General features: G+C 45.5%; 1 protein-coding gene across 1 annotated transcript in view; it reads right to left on the reverse strand.

The window, feature by feature from the left end:
- The window catches only part of FAIM2 (Fas apoptotic inhibitory molecule 2), a 71,324-nt gene that overhangs the window by 15,346 nt on the left and 30,485 nt on the right, over positions 1-25,493 (reverse strand). Inside the window, exons 4-7 of the mRNA XM_040422423.1 lie at positions 18,314-18,378; positions 12,606-12,659; positions 2,677-2,727; positions 881-920 (exon numbers count right to left, since the gene is read on the reverse strand). Coding sequence (XP_040278357.1) covers positions 881-920; positions 2,677-2,727; positions 12,606-12,659; positions 18,314-18,378 — 210 coding nt within the window. The remainder of the gene's footprint in view (positions 1-880; positions 921-2,676; positions 2,728-12,605; positions 12,660-18,313; positions 18,379-25,493) is intronic.

Raw genomic sequence — 25,493 nt, forward strand, 5'->3', positions numbered from 1 at the left:
CAGGAATATTAAAACTAACCCATTAATCTTCGAAGAATAAAATGCATGCTACAGACCACCACCACGGATATTACTTATTAGCTCTAAGACCATCATCGACCACCAGGGATTTTAATATTAACTCTAAACCATCCTAGAACAGAAATTTTTAGTTTTAACTCTTACACCAGCACGGATATTTTTGACTCATTATTTATCAAATATATTCTTAGTGAGGGAAATTACCTACTTGTCCGCAGCCTGATGCCTCATTGAAAGGTGAGCTTTTGTGATCTGTTCACATATTGCAGTACTGCATGGCGGCTGTTGTTGCTCTGGTGCTGTGCCTGTTTGGTATGCCCAGACCCAAGGGAGCTAAGCCTGGCAGCAGGAGTACTGTTGGCAGGCGGGGTAACCCTCACCCCTGCAGAGCTTATGCTGTGGTGGCTGGGCTGGCATTCTGCACCCAATGGTGGGGACCCACTTGAAAGATCAGTGTGATGGGGCAAGTGAGCTTATATAGTTTGATGAAAATGTCTACTAAGAACCTTGTGTTGGGGTTTATGCATTGGCAGCCACAGATCAGTACATAACATGTGGATGTGCAGACCATGTCTACCATGTTGGTATATTATTATTCACCCCAGGTATTAGATAGATTTTAGATATTCAGTATTACATCTTCCAGCTAAAAAAGAAACAAACAACTGTGGCTTCCAAAAATACATCCGTCCATATCCTCGTTGGGTATAGAAGGGAGGTGCAGAAGTGCTACTCTATTTAGTAAGAAAACCCCTACATAGGATACACCCCAGATATGGTCATCTACTGCAGAGACAACTGGAAGGTGTGGTAGTATAAACCAAACAAATGGAAGTTCATGAGTTTCCTCCATACTTACAAAGATACTGAGAAGAATCAGGTTCCATGGATAATGCCTCCTGTAAAGATTAAGTTATGATGAGAATACGTCTTTTATACACTGCACAGAACAGGCCATTTAATATTATTATGCACCGTAAAGGGCCCTTTTCCATGGGCCGACTAAGCAGTAAATTTCTGGGAATAAACTTTTTGCTGCCAATAATTATCTGCTCATTAGTGGAGGTGAGAGCTGCTTTTATATGCAGCAGTCATGTCTGCTGTGTGGGCAGGAGAACTCGCTACTGTGATCGCTTCTCCCCATACAGATTCATTGCTTATGGGCAGCAGATCCTGGTCTACAGAGCACTATCTGCTGCCCAGAAATGGTGATTTTGGTGTCCGCCGCAGAGATGGCTTCTCCAGATGAATGACCGCTTGTTCGTTCATCGGGTGATCGACGGCACTTTTACACAGGGCAGTTAGGACAAATGTGTAGCTTAACCCCCCCACCCCCCCCACCCCTTGTGAGAAAAGAAGCAGCGCGTGGAATGCTTGGGCGAATAAACTTTACCTCTTTATTATGGTGGATTAAGAAGTTCCTTGGAGTGGGGTTCCCTGAGGCTTTGCGCCAGGCACTGTATTTTCATTGCTCTTATCCTTCATTGTGTGTGATGTTTGGATAGTGAGATTCTTACAAATATCAGGCTCTTGAGGACTAAGGGCTGCATCACATTAACAGATGAGGCAGACGATTGCCGGAAGGGAAGTGTTCCTTCCTGGCAGTCATCTGCTCGTTAGAGGAGGAGACCACTGCTATTACATGCAGGGATCTCCTTCACAGTATGGGGAGGAGTGATCGCTAATGTCATCGATACTGAATCATTATTAGCCGGCAGCAGATCGTGCTGTGTAACAATGATTTTTAAACCTTTCAAAAGATTCCAATTACCCAATGAACGAGCTTTTGCTCCATCGGGTAATCAGCGGCAGTATTACACTGTCAGATCATCGCTAACAAGCATTACTATGAACGCTTGTCAGTGATGATCTGCCCGACAATCGCCTGGTGCAATACAGGCTTAGGGTACGTTCACACTAGCCTTTTTCTTTTCCAGTATTGAGTTTTATCCTAGGCGCTCAATACCATAAAAAACTGATCAGTTTTATCCTAATGCATTCTGAATGGAGAGCGATCCGTTCAGGATGCATCAGTTCAGTCCCTCTTACGTTTTTTGGCCGGAGAAAATACCGCAGCATGCTGCATTTTTCTCCCCGGGGAAAAGTCCTGAACACTTGCCGGAATGCCGGATGCGGCATTATTTTCCATTGAAATGCATTAATGCCTGATCCGGCACCAAGTGTTCGGGTAAAACAGATCCGGTTTTCCGGTGTGCGCATGCGCAGACCTTTATAAATGCAAAAAAATAAATTAATACCGCATCCGTTTTTCCAGATGACACCTGAGAGACGGATCCGGTAATTCAATGCATTTGTCAGACGGATCTGACAAATGCATCCGTTTGCGCCCAGATTTCCGGATCTGGCAGGCAGTTCTGGCAGGAATTCTCTGACGCAAGTGTGAAAGTAGCCTTAAATCTCGAGGTTTAATTGACAACACAACTTATCTCTACCTTTGCCCTAATTTTATTGTACAGCAGTTGATGTCAGGTAATTATTATTATTATTTATTATTATAGCGCCATTCTTTCCATGGCGCTGTACCTATGATGAGGGTACATAATACAGACAATTGCACTAAACATGAACAAGACAAGTTACAGACTGGTACAGAAGGAGAGAGGGCCTAGAATCTACAAGGTAATAGGATCCTACCTTGGTCCAGTGCAGCAGGCAAGAACCAGATATGTTATAAAGAAAACCGCGCTGTGGAGAAGAAAACAAGAGATGTAGAAACGGATGAATGTGCGGAAGATTTCTGATGATGTTCATTGATGGATAACCATTTTTTTTAGTTTATTATGGTAAATAATAATAATAATATAGTCTACAACATAGCAAACAGCATTGAGGGTTATAATTAATAATAATAAGAGTCTATATTTATATAGCGACAACATATTCCGCAGCGCTTTACAGTACCAGGGGTTCATGTACAAACAGTCATAAATAACATAGCAACAGACAAGTCAATAATTAGAACAAGAGGAATGAGGGCCCTGCTCGCAAGAGCTTACAATCTATGAGGAGATAGGGGTGACACAAAAGGTAAAAGTGCTTGTTTTGTACAAAGGTCCAGCCATCTTGGGAAAATAGAGGAGCAGATATAAAGCTGCATGAGCCGATATCTGTAGTGCTTCTGGGTGCATAGGTGCGGTGGAGAGTTTGGTGGAGGATCAGGTTCAGGAAACGATAAATGGGCTATGTACGGAGAGGAGTTAGATCAGGGGACGTGATAGAAACATAGAAACATAGAATGTGTCGGCAGATAAGAACCATTTGGCCCATCTAGTCTGCCCAATATACTGAATCCTATGAATAGTCCCTGGCCCTATCTTATATGAAGGATGGCCTTATGCCTATCCCATGCATGCTTAAACCCCTTCACTGTATTTGCAGCTACCACTTCTGCAGGAAGGCTATTCCATGCATCCACTACTCTCTCAGTAAAGTAATACTTCCTTATATTACTTTTAAACCTTTGCCCCTCTAATTTAAAACTGTGTCCTCCTGTGGTAGTTTTTCTTCTTTTAAATATGCTCTCTTCCTTTACCGAGTTGATTCCCTTTATGTATTTAAAAGTTTCTATCATATCCCCTCTGTTTCTTCTTTCTTCCAAGCTATACATGTTAAGGTCCTTTAACCTTTCCTGGTAAGTTTTATCCTGCAATCCATGTACTAGTTTAGTAGCTCTTCTCTGAACTCTCTCTAGAGTATCTATATCCTTCTGGAGATATGGCCTCCAGTACTGCGCACAATACTCCAAGTGAGGTCTCACCAGTGTTCTGTACAGCGGCATAAGCACTTCACTCTTTCTACTGCTTATACCTCTCCCTATACATCCAAGCATTCTGCTGGCATTTCGTGCTGCTCTATTACATTGTCTTCCCACCTTTAAGTCTTCTGAAATAATTACTCCTAAATCCCTTTCCTCAGATACTAAGGTCAGGACTGTGTCAAATATTCTATATTCTGCCCTTGGGTTTTTACGCCCCAGGTGCATTATCTTGCACTTATCCACATTAAATTTCAGTTTCCAGAGTTCTGACCATTCTTCTAGTTTTCCTAAATCCTTTTCGATTTGGCGTTTCCCTCCAGGAACATCAACCCTGTTACATATCTTTGTGTCATCAGCAAAAAGACAAACCTTACCATCGAGGCCTTTTGCAATATCACTTATGAAGATATTAAACAAAATTGGTTCCAGTACAGATCCCTGTGGAACCCCACTGGTAACATGACCTTGTTTTGAATGTTCTCCATTGACTACAACCCTCTGTTGTCTGTCACTCAGCCACTGCCTAATCCACTCAACAATATGGGAGTCCATGCTCAATGACTGCAGTTTATTGATAAGTCTTCTATGTGGGACAGTGTCAAAAGCCTTACTAAAATCTAGATATGCGATGTCTACTGCACCTCCACCGTCTATTATTTTATTCACCCAGTCAAAAAAATCTATAAGATTTGTTTGACATGATCTCCCTGAAGTAAACCCATGTTGTTTTTCATCTTGCAATCCATGGGATCCACGCTAAAAAGATTTTAGAGAGCGCCTAAAACTGTGTATATTGTGATTTAACATAATTTATTGGGGTAGAAAGCAGTGATGGGTAAACTGCGGCTCTCCAGCTGTTGTAAAACTACAAATCCCATCATGCCCTGCTGTAGGCTGATAGCTGTGGGCAGACTGGGCATACTGGGAGTTGTAGTTTTACAACAGCTGGAGAGCCGCAGTTTGCCCATCCCTGGGGTAGAGCATTCCAGAGAACTGCTGCAGCTTGGGAGAAGTCTTGGAGTTGGGATTGAGAGGTTTGGATTATGATCCACCAGTCCTAAATCTTTTACAGAGCGCAGAGCACGGGTAGGGTGGTAGACAGAGATGAGGGAAGAGAGGAAGGGAGCAGCACTGTGGAGAGCTTGGTGGGTGACAATGAGCTGTTTTAATTGGATTCTATACTGTAAATTATCTTACAATAAATGTGTATAATTGATCTGAGAGAGACTGAATTTGATAAATCTGTGTCTTTTTTTATTTTATTTATGTAACTAACTTTTATAGAGAGTTAGGCCCCTTTCACACGGGCGAGTTTTCCGCGCGGGTGCAATGCGTGAGGTGAACGCATTGCACCCGCACTGAATCTGGACCCATTCACTTCTATGGGGCTGTGCACATGAGCGGTGATTTTCACGCATTACTTGTGCGTTGCGTGAAAATCGCAGTATGCTCTATTTTGTGCGTTTTTCACGCAACGCAGGCCCCATAGAAGTGAATGGGGCTGAGTGAAAATCTTAACCATCCGCAAGCAAGTTCGCACAGCTTCTCTTCTGTCTTCTTTCTTCAGGACCTGGGTAAGGCCTCATGCACACGACCGTATTTTTTTGCGGTCCGCAAAACAGGGTTCCGTTTTTTCGTGATCCGTGATCGTTTTTTTCGTCCGTGGGTCTTCCTTGATTTTTGCAGGATCCACGGACATGAAAAAAAAGTCGTTTTGGTGTCCGCCTGGCCGTGCGGAGCCAAACGGATCCGTCCTGAATTACAATGCAAGTCAATGGGGACAGATCCGTTTGACGTTGACACAATATGGTGCAATTTCAAACGTATCCGTCCCCCATTGACTTTCAATGTAAAGTCAGGAGTTAATATACCATCGGATCGGAGTTTTCTCCAATCCGATGGTATATTTTAACTTGAAGCGTCCCCATCACCATGGGAACGCCTCTATGTTAGAATATACCGTCGGATTTGAGTTACATCGTGAAACTCAAATCCGACAGTATATTCTAACACAGAGGCGTTCCCATGGTGATGGGGACGCTTCAGGTTAGAATATACTAAAAGAACTGTGTACATGACTGCCCCCTGCTGCCTGGCAGCAGGGGGCAGCCCCCCCCTGTAGTTAACACATTGGTGGCCAGTGTGGCCGGCCCCCCCCTCCCTCCCCTGTAGTTAACTCATTGGTGGACAGTGCGGCCGGCCCCCCCCCTCCCCTGTAGTTAACTCATTGGTGGCCAGTGGGCCCCCCCTCCCTTGTAGTTAACTCATTGGTGGCCAGTGTGGCCGGCCCCCCTCCCCTGTAGTTAACTCGTTGGTGGCCAGTGGGCCCCCCTCCCTCCCCTGTAGTTAACTCGTTGGTGGCCAGTGGGCCTTCTCCCCTCCCTCCCCCTCCTAATTAAAATCTCCCCCCTATCATTGGTGGCAGCGGAGTGTACCGATCGGAGTCCCAGTTTAATCGCTGGGGCTCTGATCGGTAACCATGGCAACCAGGACGCTACTGCAGTCCCGGTTGCCATGGTTACTTAGCAATTTGTAGAACCATTATACTTACCTGCGAGCTGCGATGGTCTGCGTCCGGTCGGGAGCTCCTCCTACTGGTAAGTGACAGGTCCGGCCGGGAGCTCCTCCTACTGGTAAGTGACAGGCAGCAGGGGGCAGTCATGTACACAGTTCTGTTAGTATATTCTAACCTGAAGCGTCCCCATCACCATGGGAATGCCTCTGTGTTAGAATATACTGTCGGTTCTGAGTTTTCACGAAGTGAAAACTCAGCTTTGAAAAAGCTTTTATGCAGACGGATCTTCGGATCCGTCTGTATAAAAACTAACCTACAGCCACGGATCACGGACACGGATGCCAATCTTGTGTGCATCCGTGTTCTTTCACGGACCCATTGACTTGAATGGGTCCGTGAACCGTTGGCCGTGAAAAAAATAGGACAGGTCATATTTTTTTCACGGCCAGGAAACACGGATCACGGATGCGGCTGAAAAACGGTGCATTTTCCGATTTTTCCACAGACCCATTGAAAGTCAATGGGTCCGCGAAAAAAAAGGGAAAACGGCACAACGGCCACGGGTGCACAAAACGGTCGTGTGCATGAGGCCTAAAGGACCTGTGGTGACGTCACTGCGCTCATCACATGGTCCATCACATGATCCATCACCATGGTGATGGATCATGTGACAAACCATGTGATGAGCGCAGTGACATCACCATAGGTCCTTTTCCTCACAGATGAAGGCAGATGAGAAGCCGGGCTGCGCGAACAAGTGGATTGAGGTGAGTTAAATTATTATTATTTTTTTTTAACCCCTCCAGCCCTATTGTAGTAAGCATTCTGTATTAAGAATGCTATTATTTTCCCTTATAACCATGTTATAAGGGAAAATAATACAATCTACACAACACCTAACCCAAACCCGAACTCCTGTGAAGAAGTTCGGGTTTGGGTGGGTACCAAACATGCCGATTTTTCTCACGCACGTGCAAAATGCATTAAAATGTTTTGCACTCGCACGGAAAAATCGCGCATTTTCCCGCGACGCACCCGCATCTTATCCGGCCCAAAACCATGACGCCCGTGTGAAAGAGGCCTTATGTTTTTTACAATTTGTTCCATTTTTGTTTCTGTATTGTTTCAGTATTGTGTTCTGATTTGCCCATTTTTCATCATGTTTGTTCCACTTTTTGTGGAAGGATTAAAGAGTTTCTCCAGGGTTTACATATTGATGACTTATCCTCCGGATAGATCATCAATATGAGATTGGCATGGGTCCGACTCCCGGCACCCCCGCTGATCCTCTCTATTAAAAGGCCGCGGCCTTTTCCTAGACCGCGTGACGTCACGTTCATAAGTCACATGGTCTAGATGCAGCTGAGCCCCATTGAAGTGAATGGGACTGAGCGCAATACTAAGCAGAGCCACTATACAATGTACAGCGCTGTCTTTGGTGAGCTGTGAGGAGGCAATACAATCATAGGAGTGCCATGGTCTCTTCAAACAGCTGATCAGCGGGGTGCTGGGAGTCAGAACCTCAATGATCTCATATTGATGACCTCTCCTGAGGATGGGTCATCGATATATGAATCCCAGAGAACCTCTTTAACTATTATTTTTTTGCTGTCTTTGTAATGTTGCTGAAACACAGATGTGAAATATGGAACAAATCCACCACTGTGGTAAATGTGGTGCAGGTCTAGACAGCTGGTCTAAGGTTACTCTTAAGGCCTCCTGCACACGACCGTTGTGTGCACCCGTGGCCGTTGTGCCGTTTTCCGTTTTTTTTTCGCGGACCCATTGACTTTCAATGGGTCCGTGTAAAAATCGGAAAATGCACCGTTTTGCAGCCGCATCCGTGATACGTGTTTCCTGTCCGTCAAAAAAATAGGACCTGTCCTATTTGTTTGACGGACAACGGTTCACGGACCCATTCAAGTCAATGGGTCCGTGAAAAAACACGGATGCACACAAGATTGGCATCCGTGGCCGTTGGCAACTTTCACACAGACGGATCACAGATCCGTCTGCATAAAAGCTTTTTCAGATATGAGTTTTCAGTTCATGAAAACTCATATCCGACAGTATATTCTAACACCGAGGCGTTCCCATAGTGATGGGGACGCTTCAAGTTAGAATATACTGAGAACTGTGTACATGACTGCCCCCTGCTGCCTGGCGGCACCCGATCTTTTACAGGGGGCTGTGATCCGCACAATTAACCCCTCAGGTGCCGCACCTAAAGGGTTAATTGTGCGTATCATAGCCCCCTGTAAGAGATCAGGTGCTGCCAGGCAGGAGGGGGCAGACCCCCTCCCTCCCCAATATTATATTCATTGGTGGTCAGTGCGGCCTCCCCTCCCCCCCCCCCCAGTTAAACTCCCGTTCCGAATCCCCCATCATTGGTGGCCATTGCGGCCTCCCCTCTCCCCCCCCCCAGTTAAAATCAAGTTCCAAATCCCCCATCATTGGTGGCCAGTGCGGCCTCACATCTCCCCCCCCCCCCTAGTTAAAATCACGTTCCGAATCCCCCATCATTGGTGGCCAGTGCGGCCTCACATCTCCCCCCCCCCCAGTTAAAATCACGTTCCCCCATCATTGGTGGCAGTGGAAAATGCACCGTTTTTCAGCCGCATCCGTGATCCGTGTTTCCTGGCCGTGAAAAAAATATGACCTGTCCTATTTTTTTCACGGCCAACGGTTCACGGACCCATTCAAGTCAATGGGTCCGTGAAAGAACACGGATGCACACAAGATTGGCATCCGTGTCCGTGATCCGTGGCTGTAGGTTAGTTTTTATACAGACGGATCCGAAGATCCGTCTGCATAAAAGCTTTTTCAAAGCTGAGTTTTCACTTCGTGAAAACTCAGAACCGACAGTATATTCTAACACAGAGGCATTCCCATGGTGATGGGGACGCTTTAGGTTAGAATATACTAACAGAACTGTGTACATGACTGCCCCCTGCTGCCTGGAAGGTGCTGCCAGGCAGCAGGGGGCAGCCCCCCCCCTGTAGTTAACACATTGGTGGCCAGTGTGGCTGGCCCCCCCCCCTCCCTCCCCTGTAGTTAACTCATTGGTGGCCAGTGCGGCCGCCCCCCCCCTCCCCTGTAGTTAACTCATTGGTGGCCAGTGCGGCCGGCCCCCCTCCCTCCCCTGTAGTTAACTCGTTGGTGGCCAGTGGGCCTTCTCCCCTCCCTCCCCCTCCTAATTAAAATCTCCCCCCTATCATTGGTGGCAGCGGAGTGTACCGAACGGAGTCCCAGTTTAATCGCTGGGGCTCCGATCGGTAACCATGGCAACCAGGACGCTACTGCAGTCCTGGTTGCCATGGTTACTTAGCAATTTTTAGAAGCATTATACTTACCTGCGAGCTGCGATGTCTGTGACCGGCCGGGCGCTTCTCCTACTGGTAAGTGAAAGGTCTGTGCTATAGGCAATGCGCCGCACAGACCTTTCACTTACCAGTAGGACGAGCGCCCGGCCGGTCACAGACATCGCAGCTCACAGGTAAGTATAATGCTTCTAAAAATTGCTAAGTACCGATCGGAGCCCCAGCGATTAAACTGGGACTCCGATCGGTACTCTCCGCTGCCACCAATGATAGGGGGGGATTTTAATTAGGAGGGGGAGGGAGGGGGGGGCCCACTGGCCACCAATGAATCTACAGTACTACAGGGGAGGGAGGGGGGGCCGGCCGCACTGGCCACCAATGTGTTAACTACAGGGGAGGGAGGGGGGGGCGGCCGCACTGGCCACCAATGTGTTAACTACAGGGGAGGGAGGGGGGGGCGGCCGCACTGGCCACCAATGTGTTAACTACAGGGGAGGGAGGGGGGGCCGGCCGGACTGGCCACCAATGAGTTAAATACAGGGGGGGGAGGGGGGGTCTGCTGCCTGGCAACACCTGCCAGGCAGCAGGGGGCAGTCATGTACACAGTTCTCTTAGTATATTCTAACCTGAAGCGTCCCCATCACCATGGGAACGCCTCTGTGTTAGAATATACTGTCGGATCTGAGTTTCACGATCTAACTCAAATCCGATGGTATATTCTAACATAGAGGCGTTCCCATGGTGATGGGGACGCTTCAAGTTAAAATATACCATCGGATTGGAGAAAACTCTGATCCGATGATATAAAAGGGACTCCTGCCTTTACATTGAAAGTCAATGGGGGACGGATCCGTTTGCAATTGCACCATATTGTGTCAACGTCAAACGGATCCGTCCCCATTGACTTGCATTGTAATTCAGGACGGATCCGTTTGGCTCCGCACGGCCAGGCGGACACCAAAACGACATTTTTTTCATGTCCGTGGATCCTCCAAAAATCAAGGTACCCACGGACGAAAAAACGGTCACGGATCACGGACCTACGGACCCCGTTTTTGCGGACCTTAAACAGTAATGTGAATAGAACCATTTAAATGTATTGGTACCATTTTTTAAATAAAAAAATAATAATAATTAATACAGATCTTATTAAGGATATCTTTTGCTTGTACAGTGATTAGGCAGACATATTCTTGCTTCTGTACCTTGGGAAAAATCTCTGTGTGCCCAGAATGACCACAGAAAGAAAATATGTTTGTGCGCATGAGCCATTAGACTGCCAGATGATCCCTAACTAGTGTTCCTATGGTTATTGGGCAGAAAATCTGGCAGTCTAATATTCACTAAACACTTAGTTAGTTCATGCACACAAACGTTTTTTTTTTTTTTACGTTCCGTTTATTGTGTTCCGTATACGGAACCATTCATTTCAATGGGTCCGCAAAAAAACGGAATGTACTCTGTTTGCCCTCCGTTTCCGTATTTCCATTTTTCCGTTCCGTTCAAAGATAGAACATGTCCTATTCTTACGGACAAGGAATAGTTCTGTTCCTCAAAAAACGGAATGCACACGGACGTCATCCGTATTTTTTGCGGATCCGTTTTTTGTGGACCACAAAATACTGAAAAAGCCATCCGGTCGTGTGCAAAAGTCCTTAGTAGGCAAAATAATGTAATTATGTTGTAAATAGGCTGCAATGTGATGAATGTGATTGAAAAGCATAGTACCCGAGTGAACCCATATACAATGAAAAAATATAAGGGAAAGACTGCTTTTTCTTAGCATAAAAAGGCTGTTAAAGGGGTTATCCATTGATAATAAAGAGCTATCCTCAGCATAGGTTATCATTATCACATCGGTGGGGGTCTGATTCCCAAGACCCCTGCCAATCAGCTGTTTCAAGGAGCAACTGTGCTCACAAGAGCTCTGATGAGTGCAGCTGGCTTCCGGGAGCTATCCAATCAGAGCGCCGTACATACGGTAGTACAGTGGCTGTGCTTGGTATTGCAGCTCAGCCCAATTCTCTTCATACATCGAGCACCTGGCCTATTCTAACATCTGTTTGGCGGTATCCCAGGTGTCAGACCCCTGCTGATCGGATATTGAGTAGCTATCCTGAGGATAGCTCATCAGTCATAATTGCTGGATAACCCCTTTTAGCCTTACTGCATAGCTGTTTTGGGTTTGATAAGACTCACCAGCTCATGCTGATATTCATCCCCAGTGATCACATGATGAGTAGGATCAGAGCAGGAAGGGGCATCACCACTTCATGATCTGTATATACAGCACTTATTGAACACTGTGTATACAGAAATGGACAAGGGAGGGACCGTAAAAAAAAAAAAAACAGTTTCTGCCTTCTCTATAGGGAGGGAGCACTTCTGTCATTGACGGCAAGCTGAACGGTTAGAATGCAGCTGCGAACATTGCAAGGATGTTCAGGAGCATCGTTCCAGAGTTATACGCTGACTGCCAGGACATTTAAAGTCTATAAGCGGTTAACAGGTGGTTAAAAATTTTTGCCAGATGGTTAAAAATCAGTGCAGGTAAAGTAAAGCAAATTATTTGCAGTCACTTATATTTTTGTGTGATTTCCGCCTCATGCACACAACCATATTTTCAGTCCACATCCCATCCGCATTTTTTGTAGATTGGATGCAGATCCTTTCATTTCAATGGAGCCACAAAACATGCGGACAGCACAGCCTGTGCTGTCTGCCTCTGTATGTATGTTCCGCTGCCCTTAAAAATGATAGAACTTGTCCTATTCTTGTCCGTTTTAAATTTCTACAGGAATTTGAAAAAAGTAGCAGCATGCACTCGGCCGGTATCTGTCTTTTGCGGATACACGTTTTGCAAATCGCAAAAGACATAGCTCGTGTGCATGGGGCTCTAAGCTGTGAAAAGCGCAATACTCAGTTCTTCAACATCTGAATCATTATAATTACGGTTTCATTTCATACTTACTATGAAGCCCAATACCAGCCAGGATTTTCCTGAACATACTCCTTCACTGGGTCACTGAAAGACAACCAGATACAATTGTATTATATGTGTATAGTATTGTATATGTTGCTAAAGTGTATCTATAAGTTGGTTGGAATTCTCATTATATTTCTCAGTACAACTAGAAAATAGAAAAATAATGGTCCTTTTACATGGCGCAGTTCTCAGGCCATTATCATGAACTAACTGTGTGCCTGATAGCTGCTTGATCGTTAGCAGAGGTGAGAGCTATATTTACATGCAGCAATCATCTCCTCTGTTTGGGGAGGTAAATTCCCCACTGTGATCACTCATCCCCATTCATTGTTAAGGCTGTATTACACCTGCCAATTTTTCGGCAGATGATCGCTAGCGAAATTTTGTATGAACGCTCGTTAGCGATCATCTTGCAGTGTAATACTGCCGCCTATTGCCCGATGAATGAGTAATCGATTATCGGGTAATTGTGGTTTGTAAGCATGCTTAAAAATTGTTTGCCACTAGACAGCATAGGGATGAGCGATGGCATACCGATCGCTCCTCCCCATGCTGCGGAGGAGATCGCTGCATGTAATAGCAGTGGTCTCCTCCGCTAGCTAGCAGGCGATTGCTGGGAGGGAACGCTTCCCTCCCAACAATCGCTTGCTTAATTGGTCTGGGTAATACAGTCAGGGGCGGATTGGCCATAGACCCTACAGGGAAATTTCCCGGGGGGCCACTCAAGCCCTGTTGATGGCCGCAGGCCAGGTACGAAATGACCTGATGCTCAATGGCTTCAGGTGCCGTTCTGAACTCAACTGTATTACCATCCTTATGATGGTGATACAGTTGAATACTGTGGTGAGGGCGACAGTATTTTGTGCTGCCCTTTGGTATTTGGTTCTACTGAGGCGGTATTCTGTGCCGCACTACAGTACTGCAGACCCCGCCTACTTCAGTTGTCCCCGCCTACTTGTTTCGGCCCATCTTTTGTCAATTTGAACCCACCTGAAACATGGGGCCACTTTTAGTTTTTTTTTTCCAGGGCCACTTTAAGTTCCCAATCTGCCCCTGAATACAGGCTTTAGGCCTCTTTCACACTTGCGTTGTCCGGATCCGGCGTGTACTCCACTTGCCGGAATTACACGCCGGATCCGGAAAAACGCAAGTGTACTGAAAGCATTTGAAGACGGAACCGTCTTCCAAATGCGTTCAGTGTTACTATGGCACCCAGGACGCTATTAAAGTCCTGGTTGCCATAGTAGGAGCGGGGAGCGGGGGAGCGGTATACTTACAGTCCGTGCGGCTCCCGGGGCGCTCCAGAGTGACGTCAGAGCGCCCCATGCGCATGGATGACGTGTCCAATGCGATCACATGATCCATGCGCTTGGGGCGCCCTGACGTCACTCTGGAGCGCCCCGGGAGCCGCACGGATGGTAAGTACACTGCTCCCCGCTCCCCACTACACTTTACCATGGCTGCCAGGACTTTAGCGTCCCGGCAGCCATGGTAACCACTCTGAAAAAGCTAAATGTCGGCTCCGGCAATGCGCCGAAACGACGTTTAGCTTAAGGCCGGATCCGGATCAATGCCTTTCAATGGGCATTTATTCCGGATCCGGCCTTGCGGCAAGTGTTACGGATTTTTGGCCGGAGCAAAAAGCGCAGCATGCTGCGGTATTTTCTCCGGCCAAAAAACGTTCCGTTCCGGAACTGAAGACATCCTGATGCATCCTGAACGGATTTCTCTCCATTCAGAATGCATTAGGATAATCCTGATCAGGATTCTTCCGGCATAGAGCCCCGACGACGGAACTCTATGCCGGAAGACAATAACGCAGGTGTGAAAGAGCCCTTAGTAAACTGCAGATTGCTGTTTACATAGGGTGATCTGCTGCTCAGAAAGAATGATTTTGGGCGCCGGCGGAAATATATGATCACTGAATAAACAAGCATTTGTAAATCACTGTTAGGCCTCTTTTACAAGTCAGTGAATTGCAGACGTATTCTGTCCATTGACTTTAATGTGTGCATTTATACGTCACTTGCCTTTTTCTGTTAGGCCCCTTGCAGACGGGCGTGTCCGGATTAGGTCCGGATGCGTCCCGGTGCATTGCGGCAAACCCGTGCGAGTAGGTACGCAATTGCAGTCAGTTTTGACTGCGATTGCGTTCTGATGTTCAGTTTTTATCGCGCGGGTGCAATGTGTTTTGCACGCACGTGATAAAAAACCGACTGTGGTACCCAGACCTGAACTTCTTCACAGAAGTTCAGGTTTGGGTTAGTTGTAGTGTAGATTGTATTATTTCCCCTTATAACATGGTTATAAGGGAAAATAATAGCATTCTGAATACAGAATGCATAGTAAAATAGGGCTGGAGGGGTTAAAAAAATATATAATAATAATTTAACTCACCTTAATCCACTTGTTCGCGCAGCCGGCATCTCTTCTGTCTTCCTCTGTGAGCAATAGGACCTTTGATGACGTCACTGCGTTCATCACATGGTCCATCACATGATCCATCACCATGGTGATGGATCATGTGATGAGCGTAGTGATGCCATCAAAGGTCCTATTGCTCACAGATGAAGACAGAAGAGATGCCGGCTGCGCGAACAAGTGGATTAAGGTGAGTTAAATTATTTTTTATTTTTTTTAACCCCTCCAGCCCTATTGTACTATGCATTCTGTATTCAGAATGCTATTATTTTCCCTTATAACCATGTTATAAGGGGAAATAATAATGATCCCATCCCGATCGTCACCTAGAAACCGTGTGTGAAAATCGCACCGCATCCGCACTTGCTTACGGATGCTTGCGATTTTCACGCAACTCCATTAATTTCTATGGGGCCTGCGTTACGTGAAAAACGCACAAAGAGGAGCATGCTGCGATTTTCACGCAACGCATAAGTGATGCGTGAAAATCACCGCTCGTGTGCACAGCCCCATAGAAATGAATGGGTCAGGATTCAGTGCGGGTGCAATGCGTTAATAACTCACGCATTGCACCCGCGCGGAATACTCGCCCATGTGAAAGGGGCCTTACGCGTGTTTTTTATGGTATTTATTGGTGGTGTTTCATGATTTTTTGAGGCATCTTCCTATACCTATCTTTATAGGGAAAAAGTATGTAAAAAATGGGAAAAAGCCCTAGCCAAAGTGTGCTGAAAAAAATGTCATTGACCCAAGAAATGCACCACAAGTGTAAAAACATGTATGTACTGTTTTTTTTATAATTCCCATAGTCATTGAAAATAGCACCAAAAATGTGTGTCAAAAGTGAGAAAAAAAAATTCAAAAGTCAGCGAAAACACAAAAATAAAACTGTGTGAAACTACCCTAGGGTTACTTTTACACTGCTCAAAAAAATAAAGGGAACACTTAAACAACACAATGTAACTCCAAGTCAATCACACTTCTGTGAAATCAAACGGTCCACTTAGGAAGCAACACTGAGTGACAATCAATTTCACATGCTGTTGTGCAAATGGGATAGACAACAGGTGGAAATTATAGGCAATTAGCAAGACACTCCCAATAAAGGAGTGGTTCTGCAGGTGGTGACCACAGACCACTCTCCTATGCTTCCTGGCTGATGTTTTGGTCACTTTTGAATGCTGGAGGTGCTTTCACTCTAGTGGTAGCATGAGACGGAGTCTACAACCCACACAAGTGGCTCAGGTAGTGCAGCTTATCCAGGATGTCACATCAATGCGAGCTGTGGCAAGAAGGTTTGCTTTGTCTGTCAGCGTAGTGTCCAGAGCATGGAGGCGCTACCAGGAGACAGGCCAGTACATCAGGAGACGTGGAGGAGGCCGTAGGAGGGCAACAACCCAGCAGCAGGACTGCTACCTCCGCCTTTGTGCAAGGAGGAACAGGAGGAGCACTGCCAGAGCCCTGCAAAATGACCTCCAGCAGGCCACAAATGTGCATGTGTCTGCTCAAACAGTCAGAAACAGACTCCATGAGGGTGATATGAGGGCCCGACGTCCAGAGGTGGGGGTTGTGCTTACAGCCCAACACCGTGCAGGACGTTTGGCATTTGCCAGAGAACACCAAGATTGGCAAATTCGCCACTGGCGCCCTGTGCTCTTCACAGATGAAAGCAGGTTCACACTGAGCACATGTGACAGACGTGACAGAGTCTGGAGACGCAGTGGAGAACGTTCTGCTGCCTGCAACATCCTCCAGCATGACTAGTTTGGCATTGGGTCAGTAATGGTTTGGGGTGGCATTTCTTTGGAGGGCCGCACAGCCCTCCATGTGCTCGGCAGAGGTAGCCTGACTGCCATTAGGTACCGAGATGAGATCCTCAGACCCCTTGTGAGACCATATGCTGGTGCGGTTGGCCCTGGGTTCCTCCTAATGCAAGACAATGCTAGACCTCATGTGGCTGGAGTGTGTCAGCAGTTCCTGCAAGACGAAGGCATTGATGCTATGGACTGGCCCGCCCGTTCCCCAGACCTGAATCCAATTGAGCACATCTGGGACATCATGTCTCGCTTTATCCACCAACGTCACGTTGCACCACAGACTGTCCAGGAGTTGGCAGATGCTTTAGTCCAGGTCTGGGAGGAGATCCCTCAGGAGACCGTCCGCCACCTCATCAGGAGCATGCACAGGCGTTGTAGGGAGGTCATACAGGCACGTGGAGGCCAAACACACTACTGACCCTCATTTTGACTTGTTTTAAGGACATTACATCAAAGTTGGATCAGCCTGTAGTGTGTTTTTCCACTTTAATTTTGAGTGTGACTCCAAATCCAGACCTCCATGGGTTGAAAAATTTGATTTCCATTTTTTTATTTTTGTGTGATTTTGTTGTCAGCACATTCAACAAAGTATTTCAGAAGAATATTTAATTAATTCAGATCTAGGATGTGTTATTTTTGTGTTCCCTTTATTTTTTTGAGCAGTGTATTTTTCACCAACAAATAACATGTTAATTTCCATATCCTACGTTTCCATGCCTAAATCTGTACCTCTGTGTCTGATCTCCTATACACCTCTGTAAGCTGCCCCTGTGCTGCTGTGTAGTCTCTGTCAGGTGCCATATTACATTAACTACCTCCGTAATATGGTATTCAATGGAGATTGCCATAATGTTTTTCTTTACAGTTGAATCCCGCACTTCTGTATGCCTCCATGTGAACTCAAAGGTATATGGAGGTACAGTATGACCCCATAAAATGGCTCCTCTATTATCGCTGTGCACAACACAGGAGTTGTACATAAGTACTCTCTTATTACTAGAACTTTATGTGAAACCATAGCTTAAAAGTACAGTTCTTACTAATTATTTGTCTTATTTTCTTTTAGCAGATATGCAGTGCTATATAATCTGATATTACAAAGCTGGCAGCTGCACAACCTAAGGGTCCATTCACACAACTGCATACGTTTTGTGGTGCTCAAAACACGGATACTGGCCGTGGGTGTCTCCTGCATTTTACAGTTTAGCACAGTCCGCCCTGTGTCAGAAATGCCTATTGTTCTATCATTTTTGCGGGACTGCGTAACGAACGGTGTGCTGGCCGCATCTTTGCGGCTCCACTGAAATGAATGGGTCTGCATCCAATCCCATGTGCTGTCCGCATCCGTACGTACAGTATGTCCCTTCTGCATCACCACAAAAAAGATGTGGATGCGGACTAAAAGTACAGTAGTGTGAATGGACCCTTAGAACTGAACTGCCATGTAACACTCACCTGAAGGTAAAAAGAGCCACAATGGCCACAGTAACCAGCAGCTGTAAGGAAAGGATTGAATACACCTGGGAGATAAGAAGAAAACAAGGCCATGATATCACCACTGTCATGTTCCCTCCGCAGGGACAATGGCTCTGCGTTCAGCCTCATACAGCTCAGTCCTCCTCCCCCATGGTTTCATGATGACTTCACTTTACAGAAACAAGGAAGAATAAACGGTGATCCCTAATAAAACGTTACTTTTAATCAGTCAGAATAATAAAAGTCCCTCAAAATATAACAGATCAACAAGAGAAAATAATATATTCAGAGTACTCAATAAGACTCAAACATAATAGTGCACGGCGGCACCAAAAAAGTAACCGGTAGTACTACCAGATCGTAAGGTTCATATGGACTTTGTGGAATCACAACGGATGTATGATCCTGAAAAATCAAGGCAAGTAACGGACAGGTACAGAGAGGGGCTCTAGATCCCTAGACAGCACTAAGGTACGGGTGCTATGCTGGACCTATCGTCCTAGCATCGTCCGGACCCTTGCCCTCAAGCTATTTGGCCCTAAAGTGCCCTAGTGCAGCTAGTCTCTACTTTCAATTTTACTCTCATCAGGGGAAACATAACAGAGACTGGAAAGGAACAAAGACCATATCCAGAAGGGCATGAGTTAAATGTGGTCTAACAACATAATGTATGTACAGATAGATACTAATACATAATGTAGACAGATGCCAGAAAGGTACTTCAGGCTATTTCAATAGAAGTTGTAATGAAATCTGAGGTGAATAGACAGATAGATAGACAGATAGATAGATCTCATATTCTCCTAAACTTACATTATCAATAGCTAATTGTATAGCAGTGGCTAATTGATCTATTAAGCAAATGCAAATGGCGTCTCTAGATTCCAGCCTGTCTGAAGACTAGGTGAGACACTCCACATTCTCAAAAGAAGCCCCCATTTAGCACAGGCCTGATAATTGAAAACCATTTGGACATCCTAATGAAGACCTGGGAGGGGGATACTTAAAATGCACAGCCACCCTAGACATGTTGGCTGCTAGACCAGTGGGTGGTCTAACCCATTCAGTAGATGAATGAAATAATATCAGAAGCCATAACTCTGACCTCATGGCACCCACAGCCTCAGAACCCTAATAATTGTGTTCAGCCTGACATGGGCTTCGGGCAGAGTCTATGCACGCCATACTGGACAGGAGGCATTTCTCGGTATTCAGGATCTGGCCTTCTGGAACTCATAACTCAATCATATTTGGTGTCTGTATGACCGGGACGAAGCAACTCAGATTATGGGATCATACCTGTACCTGCAGTCCCTGTCATACAGAGAGGAATCGCCGTGATTCATATTGCCACCTCAGTCAGTCTTCTGGGAAGGTGGGGCAGAAACCTGAATAATATCAGAAGTCCCAGAAGGCCGGACCGAAAGGAGGGAGGTTCCCTCACAGCCCACCTCTCGGCCGAGGGAGGATTAAAATGGGTGTTTGGGAACAGGTAATTGTCAGCCATTTTGGGGATCCACATCGTTTGGAGTGACTGCCGATATCTTCAGCTGTCCCCACCGCCGGAATATAACTGCTGCATCTCAGTAAGCCAATATTCTGTATTTTATCCCGTTTATTTTATCTGTTCACTGCGTTGTTATTGTATATATATTTTTATCTTTTATCTGACACTTTCTTTTTGTATTGCACTGCACTATTGTGTATTAAATTTAAAGTCTCTTCCTTGTGGTCTTATAGAACTTGCTCTTTCGGAGGGAATAACGTTACCAGTAGTGTTTCAGAGGATTATATGTCCCATATAGATAACCTGTGTTACTGTGTTAAATTTGGGTTGAGAGAATATCTGAGTATAGGCCCCTATTGCCTTATAGTATAGGTGGTGGCAGCTATTGTGATAGAAAATATTGGGGTGTTAGAATCTAGGGGAGTAAGTTAGCATAATTCCGTCATCTAGAATATTTGGGTGGGAATTTCTGTGGTAACTTGATGAGCTCACTAGTATAATTCACCCCAGTGACGTGACCTATTGAGTAGGGATCGTCACAGAAGTGGTAGCCCAAAATGTAGGCTCCACTCCTAGATGCTGGGCCTATACAAGTGCCGTGCCGTATGGGGCACTTGCCGTCATATGGGGGAACCTTATTATAAGAATAGACCTCCAGTCTGGTGGGCCGGTGCATCTGTCGAGGCAGTAAGATGACCTGTCTGCTGCCCGCCCGGAATTTAGATCTAGACCAGGTCTTATAACGAGGCCTGGGACGCAGCGCGGTGACGTCTAAAATGATTGCAGGCACTACCGGCGCATGCGCAGCAAGCGCTCAATACAGAGAGCGCCTGCCTGGGATAGAGTTCATTGATGACGCGCCCGGGTGCATCGCGCATCATCAATTACTGCCACATTATGCGCCAATGACATAGGAAGCATACATAACATGCGACCAAGTTGCGAATTGTTGCCAGGCAACCGGAACATGTTACCGGCAATGAGCAACCATGCGGTCCCCAGTATGGGACAGGTCTAGACTTAAAAGCCATTGGATGGCGTTTAGATATAAAAGGTAAAGGTCAAGGTGATCCAGACCCAGAGCTGGTCGTACACAAAAGCACATACACGATTGTCACAATAAGTATAAAGAAATAGGATAGTAGTTGTAATTAATGCATGCCTATTCAATAGGTAATGAAACATAATTACCAAACAGGTCACTGATGTATGGGACAAACAGAGGAAATGGAAATAACCTCAAATGAAACAGCTAAAGCACAGCTGTTCATTTAAACCTAGTGGGGACACAGTACGTAGTGTATGAATCCACCGGGCCTCATGTTGCAATAGTGTATGGTCCCAGTCACCTCCACGTGTCGGTGGTGGGACAACTTCAATACCGATGGCTTTAATGCATTTGGGGTTACCAGAGTGGTGATCATGCACATGGCGGGACACAGCCGTGTGCCTCCCATTAGTAATGTTTCCTAGATGTTCCCCAATGGGTCTACATAGTCCCTGCTTTGTTTTGCCTACATATTCCATTGGGCAGTCACACATGATTTTATAAATTACTCCCTTAGTGCGGCAGTTTATAAAATCTTTAATCGGGAAGGAACGCTGCAAGTTGATACTATAAAACGTTTTGCCTGTCTATATTGTATTGCAGGTAGAGATGAGCGAACTTCTGTTTTAAGTTCGGCGTCTAAAGTTCGGCTTCCGGTTAGCGGAGGATCCCGATATGGATTCCGAATTCCTTTGTGGTCCGTGGTAGCGGAATCAATAATGGTCATTATTGATTCCGCTACCACGGACCACAACGGAATTTGGAATCCATATCGGGATCCTCCGCTAACCGGAAGCCGAACTTTAGACGCCGAACTTAAAACAGAAGTTCGCTCATCTCTAATTGCAGGCAACAAAACTACTACATTGAAAGCTACCCAAGGGTTTACGATGTAACCAAGAGCCACCCTTTGGTGCTGGACTATAGTGGCTGTGTACCAAAATGTCACGCAAACTGTTTCATCTCCTGAAAGTTATCTGTGGATAGTCATGAATGCTATCCTTAACATCCGGATCCATTTGCAGAATAGGCCAATGTTTTTGTAAGATGTCTCTCATTGGACCAGCCGCCTCATCAAAAGTAGCAATCAACCGAATTTTTTGCTCCACATCCGGTTTAGTTCTAGGAATTAGTAGTTCAGTGCGTGTATATGACAGGGCTGTTTGATATGCCGGCCTTAGTACTGAATCTGGGTACCCTCTCGCTAAAAGTCTGTTCCGGAGGATCATAGCCTGATCAACAAACTCAGATTTTTTGGAGCAATTACGTCTCAAGCGCAAATATTGCCCCCGTGGTATTACTCTGGGCATGGCGGGTTTTTGGGCAGGTGGCCTAAACACAGAGACGTGGTTGGCAGAAGCTAAGGAAGTCTTTTCGGATAAGACATACACACAAAATAAATTTACTCCATCATTTAAAACAGCCTTTAAGGAGCTTAATAAGCTATACCGCGAACATATCTCAAGTTGGTGGGAGGTGCAGAGTTTGGACAATTACATAAAACATGGAATTGTCCCCAGGGGTCTGAGGATTTCTCTTGTCCTGGTATCCAGACTGAGAAGTGCTGGTTTTAATGACAGATGGGAACAACTTGCTACTTCCAGCTCTCTCAAGTCTATGGAACTCCTATTAGAGGAGGAGAAAATTAGAGATTGCGAAATCCTTTTCGCAGGATTCTGAATTCTCGAATAAGGAGAAACAACTTCAGGCCTCTGTAGAGAAATTTCAGCTTTATCTGCGTGATCGTAAACATCGGCAATTGAACCGCGATCTAGCAGAATTGAACCCCTTCAACCCCGGGCTTGTTTTCACCTTCCTGCCCAGGCCATTTTTTGTAAATCTGACCATGTGTCACTTTATGTGGTGATAACTTTAAAACGCTTTTACTTATACAGGCCATTCTGAGATTGTTTTCTCGTCACATATTGTACTTCATGACAGTGGTAAAAATAAGTTAAAAAAAAACAACACTTTTATTCATAAAAAAATACCAAATTTACCAAAAAATTTTAATTTCTCTACTTTTATAATAGATAGTAATACCTTCAAAAATAGTAATTACTTTACATTCCCCATATGTCTACTTCATGTTTGTATCATTTTGAAATTTACATTTTTTTTTTTTGGGAACGTTAGAAGGCTTAGAAGTATGGAAGCAAATCTTGAAATTTTTCGGAAAATTTCCAAAACACACTTTTTAAGGACCAGTTCAGGTCTGAAGTCACTTTGTGAGGCTTACATAATAGAAACCACCCAAAAATGACCCCATTTTAGAAACTACACCCCACAAGGTATACAAAACTGATTTTACAAACTTTCTTAACCCTTTAGGTGTTCCACAAGAATTGATGGAAAATGGAGATGAAATTTCAGAATTTCACTTTTTTGGCAGATTTTATATTTTAATCCATTTTTTCCAGTAGCAACGCAAGGGTTAACAGCCAAATAAAACTCAATATTTATTACCCTGATTCTGCGGTTTACAGAAACACCTCACATGTGATCGTAAACTGCTGTACGGGCACACAGCAGGGCGCAGAAGGAAAGGAACGCCATATGGTTTTTGGAAGGCAAATTTAGCTGAACTGGTTTTTAGATGCCATTTCCTATTTGAAGCCCCCCTGATGCACCCCTACAGTAGAAACTCAAAAAAGTGACCACATTTTGGAAACTACGGGATAAGGTGCCAGTTTTATTGGTACTATTTTGGGGTATATATGATTTTTTATTGCTCTAAATTACGTTTTTTGTGAGGCAAGATAACAAAAAAATTGATGTTTTGGCACCGTTTTTATTTTTACAGCGTTTAACCGAGGGATTAGGTCATGTGACTTTTTTATAGAGCAGATCATTACGCACGTGGCAATACCTAATATGTCTACTTTTTTTTATTTATTTAAGTTTTACACAATAATTTAGCCTGGGAGTTTTTTTTACACAATAATTTTGAGCTCACAGCCTGGGAGTTTTTTTTCTCCCAGGCTGTGAGCTCTGCGCTGCGATTGGCCAGCGCTACAGCCTAGAAGAAGGAGACGCCCGCCGAACAAGGGCAGACTCCGCCTACTATAACCAAGTCCCCGAACATACCAGAGGACATAACGGGAGAACGGAGCGGCGCCCAGGGATAATAGTAAGTGCAGTGAGATCCCTGGGCGCCGCTGTATATGTCATGATACTTAGTTCACAATGTCAGGATCGGTGAAAGGTCCTCTTTAACTCAGCGATCTTACTAGATTTAGTTTTGTGGGTGCAGTGCACAATCTTTTTACCCTGCCCGGAGCCCAGTGACACAGAAAAAAACTTTTATCCGTCTGTTAGTTAGGTGGGTGGTGGCGGCCATTTTATGCAAGCTCAGTGCACCAGCACAGCATATGTGCTTTTGTGACATATAAATCCAAGCTTGAAATACTGCAATAATAATCTGGGTTTTAAAAAAAACACTAATTTTTGGCAATATCCTACATCTGGTGCCTTTGCAGCATTTGTCAGTGTGCAATTTAAGCTAGAATAACAGCCATAATTTTTTGGGTTTTAAAAAACACCCTTTTTGGGCAAAATACGAAATTTTACAGCCCTTTCTGCATCTGTACGTGTGAAATTCAAGCGTTATATACTGCTGTCATATTCTGTTATTCAAAAAACACCCTTTTTGGGCAAAATACTTAATATTGCGGCCTTGTCTGCATCTGTCAGTGTGAGATACACACCTTAGATACTGTTGTTCTATTCTGCTATTAAAAAAACACTCATTTTGTGCAAGATCCTAAATTTGAGAAATATGAGGAGAGCGTCAAATAAGGGACGTGGCCCCGGTCGTGGTGCTGCTGGTGGAGCTCCTGTTGCAGGGAGAGGAAGTGGTCGATCTGTGCCAGCTACACGCACAAGTGAAACACCTTCCTCAGGTGTGATTAGGCGACAGAACCTGCAGCGGTATTTGGTCGGGCCTAATGCGGCTCTACGAATGGTGAGGCCAGAACAAGTACAGGCGATAGTAGATTGGGTTGCTGACAGTGCCTCCAGTTCCTTTACATTGTCTCCCACCCAGTCTCCTGCTGAAAGATCAGAGTTGGCACCTGCAGCCGATGTCCATACGTCTTTCACCTCACCCCCTTGCAAATCAGCCAAGCAGTCTGAGCCCCAAGTCATGCAGCAGTCTCTTCTGCTTTTTGATGACTCTGCTAGCAGGGTTTCCCAGGGCCATCCACCTAGCCCTGCCCCAGAAGTGGAAGATATTGAGTGCACTGATGCCCAACCACTTATGTTTCAAGATAAGTACATGGGAGGACCACCGCAGCACGTCTCGGATGATGGCGAAACACAGGTGCCAACTGCTGTGGCTTTCGAAAGTGTGCAGACCGACAAGGAGGGCAGGGGTGAAGACTGGGTGGAAGATGATGTGGAGGATGATGAGGTCCTTGACCCCACATGGAATCAAGGTCATGCGAGTGACCTGTATACTTCGGAGGAAGAGGCGGTGGTCGCACAGAGCCACCAGCACAGCAGAAGAGGGAGCAGGGTGCAAAAGCGGAGCGGCCGTCCCCTAGACAGTACGCCTGCTACTGCCCACCGCAGCAAGGAACTGAGCACACCAAAGACAGCTCCAA

Source organism: Bufo bufo, chromosome 3, assembly GCF_905171765.1.
Source record: "Bufo bufo chromosome 3, aBufBuf1.1, whole genome shotgun sequence".
Taxonomy (NCBI): domain Eukaryota; kingdom Metazoa; phylum Chordata; class Amphibia; order Anura; family Bufonidae; genus Bufo; species Bufo bufo.